This window comes from Camelus ferus, chromosome 8, assembly GCF_009834535.1.
Source record: "Camelus ferus isolate YT-003-E chromosome 8, BCGSAC_Cfer_1.0, whole genome shotgun sequence".
Lineage (NCBI taxonomy): Eukaryota > Metazoa > Chordata > Mammalia > Artiodactyla > Camelidae > Camelus > Camelus ferus.
Window position 1 is genome coordinate 71,305,081 of NC_045703.1, and position 17,846 is coordinate 71,322,926.

At 40.7% G+C, this 17,846-nt stretch overlaps 1 protein-coding gene across 9 annotated transcripts in view; it reads right to left on the bottom strand.

Moving 5' to 3' along the window:
* Positions 1-17,846, bottom strand: part of PDE10A (phosphodiesterase 10A) — a 537,273-nt gene that overhangs the window by 60,417 nt on the left and 459,010 nt on the right. For 8 of the 9 annotated variants that reach the window (XM_032485326.1, XM_032485329.1, XM_032485331.1 and 5 more), the window contains 4 exons: positions 17,569-17,620; positions 10,933-11,075; positions 8,370-8,462; positions 5,783-5,969 (listed from right to left, as the gene is read on the bottom strand). In XM_032485326.1, coding sequence (XP_032341217.1) covers positions 5,783-5,969; positions 8,370-8,462; positions 10,933-11,075; positions 17,569-17,620 — 475 coding nt within the window. The remainder of the gene's footprint in view (positions 1-5,782; positions 5,970-8,369; positions 8,463-10,932; positions 11,076-17,568; positions 17,621-17,846) is intronic. The other variant, XM_032485325.1, reaches the window with a different exon arrangement.

The window sequence follows — 17,846 nt, forward strand, 5'->3', positions numbered from 1 at the left end:
AGTTAAAAAAAAAAAAAAAAAAACAAAAACCTAACACAAAAGTGGGCCCAGAACAATGAACACTTGGGTTACGTGGAGAAAGTTCCACAACCCTGGGCATGAGGGCCTCCCACGGGGGAGTGACTCCACATGAGTCTAAGAATGTAAGTGAAAATCAAGTAAATAAGTAAATGGATGGATGGATGAATCCAAGAAGGAAGAGACCAACACGAGGGAAAATCCACAAGTTTATGCCCCTTAAGAACTGAGCTGATAAAAAAACAACTGAATGATTGAAAATACACTGTTGCAAACATACAGCATTCGAGCTGTGACTTCCTTTGCCTGCACAGCTATTCTGGTTTCGGGAAATCACAGGACCAAAATGCAAAGAAATCCTTTTTTTTTCCTTAACCAAAGCCGAGGCCAAGTTCTTCATGATGCTCTTTCCTAAAGACAAGTGAAAGGCAGCAGGTCGAGAGCTCTGGGGTGAGCCCACATGCAGTCTGGGCGCTGGCCGTGCGCACCTGCGGTGAGACCGGCCTCAAACCCCTTACACGCTGGGCGTCCATTCCTTCTTGTGTCAGGCGGAGCTAATACTAACCTCACTCGGGATGTGGTGGGACTAGGGGTGAGTGTTTATATGTAGCGCGTCCTGAACAGGGTCTGTCACTTAGTAAGTGCTATGTCAAACAGGGGCCCTTCGGACATTACAGTCATCATAGTTGCCGTCTGGCACAGAAAAGAGGCCCAATACTTGGTTGTTGAATTCAGGAATAAATAAAGGTTGAATCATTTATTAAATTTGTCCCTAGCCAATTGGTTTCATTTTAATAATGATTTTTTCCACCCCCTCTTTAATGTTAAATGTCTCTAACTCAAAATGTGCAAAGCCGATCTACCTTAAAGGACTCCTTTGTTCCAGGCCAAGGATACAGGCATGTATTACTCTGTTAGCTTTTTGTGTCATATCAAACTGTTTCTTTAAAATCACACAATGTACAGGTAAATCAACTGACAGTTTTAAAGAGTCTTTCAGTCTTTTAAAATGGGTATCGTTCTGCTGACAGCACTATCAGTTATCTGCTAAAAATAAAATGGAGATGTTGCCGCTCAGAAACTTGTCCCTTTAGTCCAATAAAAGGGGAATGATGTCGAAGAACTACAGACAAGCTACAGAAGAGCAGACGCAACGAGGGCCTGTGTGGCCCGTGTGCCCTGCTTCTTGGACAAACCTTTTAACCAAACAAGACCTGCTGAACAGCATCACCCCATTCAGTATCAGAAATATTTTGCATGTGGCAAAACACTCCTATTAAGGATATAAGAATTTGTCCAAGAGCAGAAACACTGCGAATTTCCCAGGACCAGCCCATTTCACCCGACAACAGCTAGCGGTCACCAGGACTGCACACTGCACAGACCTGCTTCAGGCCTGCGACTGCAATAAATATCCACATATATTCTCTAGAAACAAGGAGAACACGGAGGGAAGGCAGGGAGCCACAGACACGATCAATGGCCTGGGACAATATTTACCACAAGGTTTTTGCCTAATCTTCATATGATGCTTGGGGAAAAAGTGCTCAGGACCACGAAGCAAACTGGCTCAAAAAAAAAAAAAAAAAAATCACGTAAGTGCCGAGCGAGCGCTGGAACTCGGGTCTGTCTCTGAGGGGGAGGTCGGTGACCCGGCAGGCTTGGCTGGGGAAGTCTCTGGGGCTCCCTTGTGAGGAGACCAACTGCTGTCTCACTGAAGCTGGCACACACGGGGAATCATGGCCTCTTCCTTTTTCATTCAGAAGGATGTTTGCTTCAACGAAGCAAGTCATCACTTTAAAGCAGACATGTAAACTGGTCTTCTTACTGAACTGCAACAGTCCTGAAATAACCCCAGTACCAAGCCTTCCTCACACTGGAAGGCCAGCGAAGGCGGCGGGGAGGAGGAGGGACCCTGAAGCTGCAGGTCAGAAGGCTGTTTCTCTTTGTGAGTTGGAGAAACTATAGAAAATAATATAAATTTTACAAGCTTTTCTGGTGAGAATAAATATTATAGTTAAAAAAAGGTAATGAATTCCACAGAGAGTTGAAGCTGCATTACTTGGGTTTCAACAGGCACCTTCACGGTGACCAGCCCTGGGTCCACTAGCTCTGACTATGTCCAGAACGAGTCACCAGATGATGACTTACGACAACTGGGGCATGTACACTACCTGGCACTGCTGGAGAGCAGACATAGCTTTGTGGGTTTCAAAGTGTTTATAAAAACTACAATAAACTAACTCTACTAACTTTACCCTAAATAATTTACCTGAATGATCACGTAAAGACAGAGTGTCTGTTCACTTAGTCACGACTTTTCAGAAAGAGTGCTATTTTTCTCGGTTTCGTTTGGTATCCGTTTGTTTTAGTTTGGTATTCAGTTGGCATAATCATTTCATCACGATTGGTGCCATGTTTTACGATGCCACAATCAGTGGCTTAGAAGAGCTTTGAACCCACTGGGTGAGCTCCTTGAATAACGCAGTTGAATTAACTCCACAGTATTTAAACTGACATTTATGTATTCTTGGAAGTACACAGTGATTTTTCAAGGGATACATGGAAACATGGATAGATTTTAAGAGGATCAATTTCCACCTTCTTAACTTTACACACTCTTACCTACAAATGACTTTTCCCCACCTCCCATTTCAAATAACCCCTTTCTCAAATTGCTTTAATACCAAAACCTCTTAAAACAAAGAGACAATTTAAAATAGTGGTGCTAATAAAGTCTCACAGCATCTCCAGAACTCCACCAGATGCTGACAGATGCTGAGGGTGGACCTGTATGAGTTTTCAGCTGATAGATCATTAAAAATAACTTGTGATGAGAGAATTATCAGTACTTTTTGCCATCTTAGCTCAGGTGGAGATCAAATTAAGAGCAATTGTTATGGAAGAATTCTTAAGGCTTCCTTAAAAAATAAGAGCGACAAGTAGAAATAAAATTGATGCCGAACTGCGGGAGCCACAGTTCTCAGTGTCAAAGAACAAAGTTTCAAAGACAGAAGTGAAGTGGCTGGAAAGAACTCTGTGGTGTTAGAAGAAGGTATCAATATGCAGAGAGGAAGAGAGAGAGAGAAGATGGATATTGAGGCTTTTGCGTAAATTCTCTTCTAAAATAGTGAGGAAAGGGGGGAAAGGATGAGCCAGTGGGAAACCTGGCAGACACCACCCTAACAGAGTGCAGAAGGTAGCATCACTAGTAATCAGGCGTGTGCCCGCCCACAGCGGACGCAGTGAGAACACAGCATTCTGTGCGATTCCTGTCCAAGTGATACCTTAGTATGATCATGAGAAGACACCAGACAAAATCAAATTCAGAAACAGTCTACAAAAATAAAGGGCCTATACCCTTCAAAAACGCCCAGGTCATGAAACACAAGGAGCAAGGAATGGTTCCAGGCTACAGGAGACTGAAGAGGTCTGCCGATTAGGCAGCGGTGCAGCAGCTGTTGCGGGCGGAACGGTGGCCCCAAATCCACGTTGAAACCCTGATCCCCAAGACCCTCAGAATGGCACTGTCCTTGGAGATGGGGCCTTTCCAAAGGCAACTACGGTAAAATGAGGCCATTCAAGTGGGCCCTAATCCAACAAGAAGAGGTTAGAGGTTAGAGCACAGACACCCGCAGAGGGAGCCCCATGTGAGGACGTGGGGAGGGGAAGTCTCCTATAAGCCAAGAGACAGGCTTCCTACGAAGCCAAACCTACCGACACCTGACCTTTAACGTCCGACCGCCAGGGCTGCTGCTTGAGCAGCTCTGTAGTTTTGGTATGGCAGCCCTAACAAACGAATACAGTACCAACGTGAACTTCCTTATTTTTAATTATGCAGCAGAAAAATAAGATGTCCTTGTTTTTAAAAATTATAGACTTATGACACATACTGTCTGAAACATACTCTCAAATATATCAAAGAAAAATGGTATCTATGAATGAAAAAGACAGGAGAAAGTAAGAATATGAAAACAAAAATGGTAACAGTCTCACAGCAGAAAAGAATGCGACAATGAATATGTGTGTGTTCATGTGTAACTGAAAAACTGTGCTCCACACTGGAAACTGACACAACACTGTAAACTGACTATAACACAATAAAAGAAAGTTAAAAATAAGGTAACATGTTAACATCTGGGGAGCGTGAGCAAAGGTATAAGGGAATACTGTGTATTATTTTCACAATGTTGCTTTCTGTCTGAAATTATTTCAAAATAAAAGGGTAAAAAATTTATGTCAAGCCTAGTTTTACTCTAATAATAGGTAAATTTTATGAATGGGTATGGTAACTATTTTTAAACCACAGCCATCTCATTAAGAAAAATAGTTTCCAATAATGTATACTTTAAATTTTTGATAATCGTTTGTCAAAATTTAATAACATGGTTGCTCTGGTCACATATATACTAATAATTACTACTACAGGTCAAAATTAATTTTTAATACTTATTATACATTTTTGTCTTAGAATATGATCTTAGGGTAAATAGCAAAACACTTCATAGCACAAAATATATTAGAATAAACTTCCATGGGATAATAAAAATACATGTTCAAAGAGAGAAAAGAATGATGCTAAAGTTTCCAATCATAAGAGCTTGTCACTATATTTTTTGATGCCAAGTTGTTCTAACACCTAGATTCCGTGGACTACATTATTAAATGATGAAAATCAGTATTTAGCATACACTGGAAATTACACTCTCTAAAACTTTTAAACGAAACAAAACAAAAGTAAGCTGTCAGTATTTTTATCTCTGAGGAGATACACAGGTACAGAAAATGCTTGAAGTAAAAAGCATTTGACAACTGCTCTAGTTTATTTCCCGTGAGCCAAGTAACAGCCACCGTCCCCACGACAGGGCACGTGGCGACGCAGAGAGAGGGCGGGCGCGTACTGAACAGCACTGATTGGACTGCAGACGGCTATCCTGAGTCACCAAGGTTTTAGTCTTTTTTTTGTTCCTAGTCCTCTCTCAGCTGTTTCCATTAGTTATTCGGTTGCTCCTGTGGAACTGGGTTCTACTTCCCCAAAGGCAACTTCTCTAAACTACTAAGGTGATAATTCCCATTTATGCTGATTTGGCTTCATCAAAAGGTTAATAAAGTTCTCCCTAACTTCAAAATTCCAGTAATGTCGCTAAAAGATTCGAGTTTACAGAACACTAAATACTTAACTTATTTTAAATGCAAACGTGTAAAAGAAAGATGGGAAGTTCACCTACGGGAGAGGGAGACTTCACAGAGTAAACGGAACCTCAGCATGTCACTCAGTCAGGAGGGCAGGCCTGCGTGAGGATGAAATGAGGTCGCGCCTGGGAGGCATCCGACGGTCGTGCTGAGCGGCTGCCTCGCTTTCCTCACACAGGAAACCTTCCTGGCTGGTGCCAAGGCACTGCTTGAGTCTTTTGCTTGTACGAGAATCTCAGAGGCGGTACGAATGGCAAACGTAAGGGTCTGGATAACCCCCTTTGTGCGTCAGCAGACACCAGGAGGCAGAAACCTTGCGCTTCACCGTTTAACCCTTACATCAACCACGTCTTTCATCTTAACAAGTTCACGCCTTGAAATAAACGCCAAATATTAGGAGATTTTTTTTCTTCTAAGGCACTTTGAGGTGTTTCCTAAAATACGCTCCATCAGAAATCACTGTTGGCTTATGAAAGTGGAAAAAAAAAACTTAAACTACTTCATTTAAAAGTTAATAAAATTTAACTTTGAGTAGTAAAAAAAAAAGGTATTTAAAAAAGTTATCACTTACATTGGCACAGTGTAAGGCTAAAGCACAAAAGACAGCAAACATTTTGAAGTTGTTTTCGTCCGTTTTCGAGAAGGCACTGCCACTGATTTTGTTCACCATCTGCACCACGCCGATCACGCTGCCCCGGCTGACGATGGGCATGCACAGGATGTTCCGGGTGGTGTAGCCCGTGTACAGGTCCACTTCTCTGCGGGACGTCAAGGAGCAAGACAACACCACCAAAGGAAAAGGCAAAAGGAAATAAAGCACACCTTCCAGCATGAATCTCGGCTCCATCTTGCTATCTACATGCTTCTACTACAGTTAACTGTAACGGAACTGTCAGCTTCTAAATTCAAAGACGGTGTGACATTTGCAAGTGTTTTGCTGAAACTTTTTCAAAAATATTCTGATCGATTTGTTTTGTTTTCAAGACAGATTTTCAGAACGGTCTCTAGGAAGCTTTATGCTCAGTATTTGCTTTTAAGCATTCAGCATTACACACACAGACAAACTGTGGATTCAGAGGAAAAATTTAAATACATTTGGTAAAATAACACATTCCTTTGAACTTGGTCATATTTATGAGAGGTACAACCTGCTGAACAAACTTAAGCGGGAGTTACCACCTTAGCAATTTCGAGGAGAGATCAGCACACTACAGACCATGGGCAAACCAGCCCTCTCCTGTGCTGTCCACGGAGAATTCATGGAATACAACCAGCTCACTCCTTAACGCACTGCCACCACCTGACAACAGGGCTGAGGACTTGGGCCAGAGGTGCTACGGCCTATAAAGCCAAAAAGACTTACTATAGCATCCTCAAAAAAAGAGGTTGGCTGACTCCTAATTGAGAGGAAATCTTTTCTGGAAATAGGACTCAGTTCCATAGAAGCAACCATATAACTAAAGGCAACTAGTTAGATGGTCGTCTTCTGCGTCTGGCTTCTTCTACTTCAAGCAACGTTCTTGAGATGCAGCCCTGCTGGTGCATCACGCCTCAGAGGCTCTGCCCTTTTGATTGCTGAGCGGTCTTCTATGGTATGAGTATATCACGCTTTATTTATCTATTCACCAGTTAATGGACATTATTACTTATTAAACATCAGTTTTTGGCAATTACGAATGCTGCTGCTCTCAAGATCTGTACACAAAGCTTTGTGTGGACAGGTGTTACTCTTCTTGGAGACGCACCTGGGAGTAGAGCTGAACAGTACAGGAAGCTGCGACTCCGTTTTCTGAAGTGGTTGTACCAATAAACACTCCCACCAGCAAAGTGTAAGGGTCCAAATGTCTCTATGTCCTTGCCAACCTTGCTATTACCAATTTTTAAAAGAATTAACCATTCAAGTTGGTATGTAGCAGGATCTCACTTAATTTTACTTCCCTCACGTCAAACATCTTTCGTATGTTTAGTGGCCATTTCACAGATCTCTTGTAAAGTGTCTGCTAAAATCGTGTATCCTATTTATTAAATCAGGTTATCTTGCAGCTGTGTGGGGAGAGTTTTTTATATTTGCTGGATACAAGTATTTTGCCAGATAGATGTTGTGCAACTATTTTCTCACAATCTGTTGCTTAATAGTTGCCCCATAAATTTTCATATAAAGGCTTTATATAAGGATATATAAATATTTTCAATATTTAAGCACTAAAATAACAAGTCTGGTTTTTTGAAGGAAAAAACTGTTATTTCCAGCATACTCCTGATTTACTGATGAAGCGTATTACTCAGACACAGCTGTGCTTACATACGAGGTACGTATATTTGACATTAATCAGACATCTGAAAAAACTTCCTATTGCTTACGTTACTGAATTGTCCCTTAAAGGAAAGCCAACGTTGCAATGAGCAGAACACTGCTGTCTAAATGTCCGGACCATTACCCCCAACAGTCGGAGCCGCAATCTTGAGACTTTCAATTTTGAGAGGTTTACTAAAATCAACTTACATAAACTGGTTTCTAGTTGTCCAAAGCAGCTCAAAACAAAACAAAAAACCTTCATAGGCAACCCTAATAGCCAACTTTAACAATATTCAATGAAGACAGCAACTGACTGAGCTCCTACTTGTGTGAGGTAAAGCTGCCAGACCTTCTATGAATATTTTCTCTAATTTAAAAAAAAACTATAAAATAGGTATTATCATGCCCACTTTAAAGATGAGAAAACTGGGGCTCAGAGAGGGAGACTAAGTAACTTAACTCCAGGTCTTTCTAGAGCTAATAAATGACAGAACCTGGACTCAAAAGTAGGTACTTTTATCTGTGTTACAGCCTTTTAAGGTTATGGTTTGACGGAGAGTGTGCTCAGGACAAAATGACGACATTGTAATGAAAAAAAGCAACTTCATAAATTTAAACGCTTGCTTTTCAGTTGTTTTTATAACATTTTAAACTCCTGTAACTGGAGATGATTAATGGTTCAGAATCCATCAATTATAAATATCTGAAAATCCTGACTACTGACAATAGAGTCGGTTCATACAAAGTGTTCAGCACCAAGGAGGGAAAAATCTAACTGAGCCGGGATGTGGAGAACCGGGCTCTGCTGCAGCCACGCGGGTCACGGAGGAGAAGCCGCTGGAGGACGCAAACTCTTCCTCACCTGTTGAAGCGTGGGTCTGCGTAGGCATCGGGAATGTTCAGGACTTCCCCCGTTCTCGCTACTTGACCAGCAATTCCTTTCTCAATGGAAAATCTGCACATATAAAAGAGAAGGACATGCTGATTTAAACACAGATGCTGTAAATAACTTGAGACATTTCAGTACCAACAAATATTGAATAAAAAGATTGTTTTATTTTAAATGTTTGAGTTGGTTTTACATTTACATATTCTAAATCACCTTATTCTTATGAAATATGTAAAAGTAAAGCAGAAAAGCACTGCACAGTAATCTCTTGAGAACCTTGTTTTAGGATATAATTCACAATATATTAAATTATACTGGGTCACAAACTGAAAAATTAACTAGCATTCTCCTGCACTGACCAATAATAATCACTTATATTTGCAAAATGCCTTATAATTTACAAGATGCTTCAAAATAATTTTTTAAAGAGATCTGTTTATGTTTATTTATTTGTTTATTTAATGGAGGTGCTGGGGATTGAACCCAGGACCTCATGCATGCTAAGCATGTGCTCTACCACTGAGCTATACCCTCCCCCCTCAACAGAAATTTTCTTAATTAATTCTCATTGTGAACTGAGGCCCATATGGGTTCAGTAACTTGCCAACATTCTTAAAATATTAGTGACACAATAAAAACAAGAATGTTGGTCAACACCAGTGTACTTTGCACCACACGATAACCAAACCCACAGGTTGTATGTGATCTTGAGATACTACAGAGGACTTGATATTTAAGGCCATTTACAAAACAGGTACTATACCAAAATAACGCCAATTTACAACATCTAGTATTTTTACTTCTCTAATTTGTTAAATTTAATAATAGCCAAAATGCAGGAATTATCTGATTACACTTCAGTATGTTTTGATACCTCAAATCAGCATTTTCTTTTACATAAATATATTCTCATATTTATAAATAGCTTTCTCATTACACTATTATAATCATACATGCACTCATCTGAAATTTATTTAAGATGTCTTATAATCACAGTATCTACACATTTCAATAGCTTAAAAATTACTTTCATAATATTACATTTTCAACATTACAGAACATAGTCATTATTGAAGTAAAACTCCACCCTAAGGACTTTCCCTGAGGGAAATTCAAAAGAGAATTGACACTGAAGAGAACTAATTTTCTTAAAACACCAAAAAGTGAACCCAACACTGTATTGCAGAGTACAAGGCTGTCTTCCTCCTGGTTTTCTTATGCTGTGAACAGCATGAACACAACAAACTAGACTGCCCTCTATCAGAACCACTTCAGGTGTGATTTTCTTGGTCTCAGGGTAGCTCTCCACGGTCTGCCATCCCCGGTCAGTGGAAGGTGTAAGTGAGGGCACGCCTTCCATCAACCGCGGGCATCACCAGTTGGCAGCTGAGAGAGCCGCAGCCAGCCACATCCCCTCACCGTTTACTCACGCTTGTAAATATCCTAGTTAACAGCCTCAAAATGAGGGCAATGCCAGCCCTCAAAGCTAAAGCAAGAGAGAGAACTTTCCCTAACTGACCATATCCAGACTGATTTACTGAGCTCTAAATAAACAAAAATAAAATAATTTTTTTAGAAAACCTAAATAGTGCCTATAGTCAGAGCTATGTGAGTATGGAGTATGGATGGTGTCACCCTAGGACCACTGAACGGGAAGTGCCCAGTGGCCGGCAGCAGGGAGGCCCAGTGCGGGCCACAGTCCCTGTCCCCTTCACACCTGCGAGTTCCCTTAGGACAGACAGCCCAAATAAACAGCAGTTCTTATTAGTAAGAAACTAGGGTGTTACTATAACGCTGTGACTACCAAAGCCCTTCAGAGGATAACACGGAAAAGCAGTTAAACAAGACACATGAAGCAAAAGAAATGCAAGTGACTTTAAAAGAAATTCAATTTCTGACTGTTAAGCTTGATTCTTAAAAGCTTTGTGACAGTACTCCTTGCAGGTGTTCAGACTGTGACGTGACAGCCACTACAGCTCCACCAGCCAAACGAACCATTCACTTAAGTGACAACAGCTGAAAGAACGAAGAAGGCTTTCGTTTCAAGATGCAGTGGAAGTGTGTGCTCTCTGACTGATTAAACCAACTGCTCAGTTACAGAATGAGCTGAAGTTCTCAAACCACCTGGGTCAGCTTCCACTGTGGCCTGGACTCAGACAGCCCTATAGGTTGGGGAGGGTGGGGACAGAACTGTTTAGGTACACCTGCTGCTAGACATAGGAGACCCTGCAGACTCCAGGCGGGGTGCACCTTTACCTACCTGGGAGCACTAGTAAGTTTTTCCAACATGATTTCCAAAAGGACCGCCTCCGGAAGACGGCATTTCCAGGAGTGACGCTAACGCTTCCTAGGCGCGGTTTCGCTGGCACTGCCATGTCATTCCCAGAAGCACTACCTTCAGGAGGCGGGTCCTGGTGGGAATGATACCACAGTGTGACAAGTGCTGTCAGCACACCTGTGCACAGCACAGAAGAGTGGGTGACAGGACACCTGCGCAGCTGCAGCCCCAGCACCGACGCGCTCCTCCGGGCTGTACCTGATCTCTTTGGTCTTCTTGAAGACAGGTTTCCCCTCCTTCTCCTCTCCAATATCAAACAGGTCTGAATATAACTCCTTGTTCTTATGGTCGACCTGGAAAAGGGCACAGCGATCGGCATTCACCAGGTTTTTTGCATATATCTAAAGACAAACAAGAAACAAGAGTAAGCCAATGAGTGGTTCAAAGAGTTTACAGGTAAACTTTATCAGAAATGCCCATTTCAGCTATTCTACACTGTAACTGAGTGGGAAATTCGCATTATAAAGAAATAAATGCGGGTATACAAATACAGAAGATGTAAGTCAGTCTCTGTACCACGCCGTGTGCTGGGGATGGAACACTCAGCACGCCCGGGCGGGCTGGGGCAGCACTGGCCTGCCGCCGGGCTCCTCTCCCAGGGCCTCGCGGGCCTCCCCGGTGCCCTGGCCCGAGCTCTGTCGGCTTATCTAAGGCCAGCACCCATTCCAACTGCTTGGTGTTCCCAACATTCCAGTTGTAAAAAATATGAAGCACAACCTCTAATGAGACACACAGCGTTCCTACTGACATTCGTTGCATTTTATTTGCTGCACTAATAACAACATGTAACAATTCGTGTTTACTACGTGCCAGGCACCTTTTATATAGTCCTCTCAGTAACGCCACTATTTCAGGGGAAAATTTTATCTCCATTTTACATATTAGAAAAATTGAGGCACAGAAAGGAAGCTTAACTTGTCCCCTAGCACACGCCTCGTAAATGGCGGTCTGGTGTTTGAACTCATACTAGGCGTTCCCATGGCCTACGCTCTTACAGCAAATAAGCTTTTCCATTTCTGAACGAAAAACTGTGTATTCATTTCATCACTCATTTGTGCAATTCCCTTCAACAAGTATTTCTTTAATGCCTAACATATCCCACTGTTCCCAGTGGGCTGGGATTACAAATATGTTGCAAATATTGTATTTACCTATACCGAGAATTCTGGCAATCTCAACCCTCCAGATGATAAACATGAAATTACTGCTCAGAGAAAAAGAATTCTGAGAAAAAGAGCCACCACAAAAGTCTATGCAAAAGGTACATGGGCCACCTTGTGGCCAGAGGAAAACATATTATCTCATGTAAAAATACGTTATAAATTTAATAAAAAGAAATCAGAGTGGTTTAGTACAGTTTATAATAGCAGTAAAGGCAAGGACGCAATCTGGGGATGAACCTGGGTTCAATCAGCAGCACCTCCTTTAAAAAAAAAACTAATAAATAAATAGACCTAATGACCCCACCCCCCAAAAAAACTCCTCTCTCTTTCCCTGCGTCTCTCTTTCACGTCAGACTTGCTTTGAGCTTATTTGTTAATCAGGACTCGGGTGTAAGTCAGAAAATATTCATTAATTGCATTACAGATGAGGAAGGGAATGCAAGCATAGATCAGAAGAATATTTAAAGCACCTACCACTTATAAAATTGGCTGGAAAGTCTCACTCACGAATTCTCAGCTTGCAGGGTGAACCGCCCCGCCACAGGGCGTTTGAGAGCAGGCGGAGGCGTTTCTGTTTATTCCATGGACTTGTGTAAAGAGGAGTGGTTCTGCCCCAAAAGCCAACATCACCCCAACGAAGAAACACTTTATTAAGATGAAATGATAACCTACGAATTTAAAGATTACCCCAAATTTGCTCATCTGGAAATAAGAAAATAAGAAACCTCATCTATATGATCAAAAACATTTTCAGAAAAAAATCTAACCTCAGTCTCCTCTTTGCCTCCTCTAATCCAGGGTTGTCTTTTCAAAACACAAATCTGATCTTACACCCTTTAGTTTAAAAGAACTCTCTACAAGGTCCAAGTGACTTGGCCCTTCCAAGGGCATCTGTACACGGAAGCACCCTGTTCCTTCCTCCTCCGAAGTGCACCCATCTCTCCTCTTTGCCTCCTTGGCCCTCCCACACCCCTCAGTCCCGGGAGGTTTCCTCGACTGGGTCAGATCTTATTGGGAGCTTTCACAGCACTGTGTTCTGCTCCTTGCAGTCCTTAATGTGACTGCAGTTTACACTTACGATGGCATTTGATAGAGGTCTGTCTCCGCCACTACACTAGGAGCTCTGTAAGGACAGAGCCTGTGAAGATTTTGCTCATCGTTTGGAACGCCAGCTGTGACTCACGTGCTCTAGGCAGTACAGGCGTTCCCAAGAAACATTACAGCAAAAAGGGACGAGGGAAAACCGGAAGTCAGTATCTCAGAGGAAACTGAAGGGACAATCCGAGATCTGTGCCCCAGCAGGACCAAAACGGTTTTGCAGCTGACGCCTACCAACTCTTGAAGGAGCAAATCATTCACTTACTGCTTAGGCCATTTTAGTTTATAGAAAAGGCTGGAACATTTCTCAGGTCATTACATAAGTGTAGCATAGCCCCAGCACCAACACCCTCCAAAGACAGGAAAACAGAAAACCAGTGAGCAGTCTCACTTGGGTACATAGATGAAAAAGTCAGAAACAGTGTAACCAATTGAGGAGTAAAGATTCCTCCCAAGGGTTATTCCGGGGATGCGAGAGTGGTTTAGCATTAAGTCACTAACACAATTTCCTGTCCTAGTTGATTAAAGGAAGCAAAACCACATCATTTTAAGAACAAGAAATGTGATAGTGCTTGACACCTGGTCTGATGCAAACTCAAAGCAAATTAAGAACAGAAGGGAAAGTCTTTACATTGATGAATAGTACCTGCTGGGGAAGCTTCGGCAAACACATGCAGCGATGGAACGTGAGAAGCAGGCGCAGTAAGGAAACTGCATCCACTCTCACTGGTTCCATTCAACAGGGTTCTTAAGTCCCAGCAAATGCATTAAGAACAACAACAACAAAAATAATGTAAACATTGGAAACACAGAACCACTGCTCTCCTTATATGGATTATAAATAACTTTCTTTCTTGAAAATCCAAGACTGCAAACTGAAAAAACTTACCAAACACGCAGGACCAAAGCCAATACACTCAAGTGCAAGAGATTTTTTAAAAACTGAAAATTAGACATTTTTGTAAGAGAAGACTCCATATGCTAAAAATATCAACTCTACCTATGATTTTATTAAACTTAAGGTCATTCCAATATAAATCATCACCATGATGAAGGATTCATCACAGGAATGCAAGGTTACTTTAACATCCAAAAAGGCCTCTATATAATATACTACATATCAATAGAATAAAAATCAAGAAACACACGATCATCTCAATAAATGCAGAGAAAATGGATGGTGACCAAAATCCAACATCAAATTATGATTTAAAACACTAAAAAAATACTAGGAATAGAAGGGTACTTCCTCACCCTGATAGAGGCTGCCTATGAAAAACCCACAGCAAATCCACCTACTTAATGCTGAAGGACTGGATGCTTCTCCTCTGAGATCAGGAACAAGACAAGGATGTCCACACTCCCATCCCCTAATTCAACACTGCCCTGGACAATCTAGCCAGGACAGTTATGCAAGGGGGAAAAAAGCATCCAGATGAGAAAGGAGGAAATAAAACCATCACTAATTGTAGATGAGATGATCATGCATATAGGAATCTCTAAAGAACCCACTAAGAAACTATTGGAAATTAGAGCTCATCAAGGTTGGAGGGTACAAGATCAAAATACAAAAACTAATTTTATTTCTATATATTTCTCAATGAAAAATCTGAAAATAAAATTGAGAAAACAGTTCCATTTATAATAGCATTAAAAAATAAAATATCTAGAAATAGCTTTACCAAAATGAGAGCATACTTATACTCTGAAAATTACAGAAAAGAAATTAAAAAGATTTAAATAAATGGAAAACACCCATGTTGACGTACTGGAAGATTTAATATTATTCAGATGGTAATATTCCCCCAAATTATCTACAGAGTCAAAAAAAAAATCCCTGCCAGAATCCCCTCTGAATTATTTGTAGAAATTGACAAGCAGATTTCTAAAATTTATATGGAGTTGCAAGGGACCCAAAACAGCCAAAAAATACTGAACATGGAAAACAAATTTGGAAAACTCACACTTTCTGATTTCAAAACTTTCTACAAAGCAACAGTAATCAAAACAGGGTGAGACTGTCATTTAGCTAGACATATAAATCAATTCAGTAGAATTAAGAGCCTAAAAAGAAAACCATGTGTCTATGCTGAAATGGTTTTGACAAGACCATTTAAAGAGGAAAGAACAGTCTTCTCAACAAATGGTGCTGGAACACTAGATAGCCTCATGTGAAAGGATGAGGTGGACCCTTATACCATAAACAAAAATGAACTAATGTAAGTCCAAATACCAAATGTAAAAGCTAAAGCTAAAGAACTCTTAAAAGAAAATACTGGAGTAAATTTTCATGACGTCTGATTTGGCAATGGATTCTTAGATGTGACATAAAAAGCACAAGAAACAAATTAGGCTTCATCAAAATTAAAACCTTCTGTGCTTCAAAGATACTCTCAAGAAAGTGAAAAGACAATATACACAGATGGGAGAAAATACCTGCCGATCATGTATCAGGCAGGGGAGCCGTATCTGTACCTGGAACACATGAAGAACTCCCACAGCTCGACAGTAAAAGACTCAGCTAAAAAGCAGCCAGTGAAGCTGACGCCTTCATCACAGGAAAAGATGCTCAACATCGTCAATCACCAGAGAAATGCTAGTCAAACCGCACAGATAGCACTCCACACCCCCTACGAGGGCAATAACCAAGAAGCAAGATAATGGCCAGTGTTAGCGAGAATGTGGAGAGACTGGAACGTGTGTGCGCTGCTGGTAGGAGTGTGAAGTGGAGAACGGTTTGGCCGTCCCTCAGAAAGTTAGCCACAGAGCAACCATGCGACCCAGCAGCTTCACTCTTACTTAAAAACATCTGAAAACAGGTATTAGAATAAAAAATGTTACGCAAATGTCCTGAGCAGCACTATTCGCATTAGCCAAAACACAGAAACAATTCAAGTGCCTATCAGTCGATAAATTGAGTTTTTAAAGTTGTTGCATGTATATCCATGCAACAGAGTATCACTTGGCTATAAAAAGGAATTAAGTCCTGATACAGGCTACAAACATGGATGAACTTTGAAAACGTTATGCTAAGTGAAGGAAGCCAGACACAAAAGGCCACGTATTACATAATTCCTCTTACGTGAGCCGTCTAGAACAGGTAAACCCATGGAAAAAGAGCGTAAATCAGTAACTGCTTAGGACTGAGGCGTCAGGGGAATGGGCAGAGAGGTGAGAGCTAAAACGGTGTGAAGTTTCTTTCTGAGGTAATGAAAATGTTCTAAAATTGACTGGTGATGGCTGCAAATATCTGTGAATATACTAAAAACCACTGAATCAAACACTTTAAGTGCATTAATTGCATGGTACCTGAATTATATCTCGCTAAAACTTTTTTTAAAATACAATTTTAATAATACAAGAACTGGTTACTCAGAGCTTCTTGTACTCCTTGTACAGGCTCTACATTGGTCTATATTATATCTACGTATTTTGATATTTTTCTTATATTTATTGCTTTACCAATTCCTTAAATGTTGTCATAATCAAAGAGGTTATTCTTTCTGTGCAATCAATTACTCTCTTTTTTTATCCAAATACAGTTGACCCTTAAACAATGGAGAGGTTGGGGGGCTGACCCTATGTGCAGTTGAAAAATCCATGTATAACATATCATTGGCCTTCCACACATGCTGTTCCTCTGTAACCATGGTTCCACATCTGCAAATTCAACCAACTGCAGATTGTGTAGTACCACAGTATTTACTACTGAAAAAACCCACGTATAAGTGGACCCACACATTCAAACCCATGTTGTTCAAAGGTCAACTGTAAAATCATCAATGTCACTAATTACATAAAGAATGTGCTGAAAGTAATAACCCCTAATATTACCTTCAGTAAACTTTCTATTTCTACAGGACACTGAGCAGATCACACTCCATATCTGCCCTGCCATGGCATCCAAGAGATAAGTTACACCTGAAAAAAAACCCTTACTGCACAGGATTACAGTAGTTTGAGAAAGACCAGGGAAATGAGAACGAGAAAGGACATTTATCAAAATATACAACAGGACATGGATACACCAAGCAGGCCAGTCCTGGCCACCCACAGGGTCCCAAACACATCACTCTGACCACTGGGAGCCACTTCCTCAGTGGAGTCTCTCCATGGCACTAAAGCAGCAACACAGGGAAACATGGAAAAAAGACTCTGCTTCATAAGGCTTTCAGGCCCAAGCGCCTGCTAGTCTTCTGCAAGAGAGGAAAAATTAGGACTAAAACTAAGAAGAATGAACCTCAAGATCAGGAAGAATCCACTGGAAATTCCTAATACAGCCGACATGCAAAAGGTATTCTGATGAATCATAAAGAGAAATCAAGTGTTTTTTCAGATTAGCTCGCCACTAGATAATAAAAAACTCTCAGGTACTTTCAAAACATTGTTCAAAACCCCTCCAAGATGAACAGAAGGTGACAAATAAACCAAGGCAGTGCCTCCAGATCACTACGAGCTCCTTTCATCATATTTAAAATACTGGTGTGTCTCATTTACTAAAATGTTCAACCATCTAGCAGGACATGAATCTGAGGGTTAAATAAAATCATTTTCAAAACAGAAGGCAACGTACCATTATGTGTTCAAGTAGAGAATCTATTGCAACTATGTTATCAAAATATGTTCTGGAAAAAAAGGAACATAAAACCTGTAAGTAACATCATTAGCACACAGAACATACTAGACATTTCCCAGTTTTGCCTACATTTAAATAAAAAACATACAGGTATATGTTGTTTGATTTTTGTCCTTTTGTGGAAACAATCAATAATATTATTTTAAAGAGATAAATGAAACTTTATCATTGACTTTAGTATAAGGACTCTAATTCCAGAAGATGCATTAAATAAT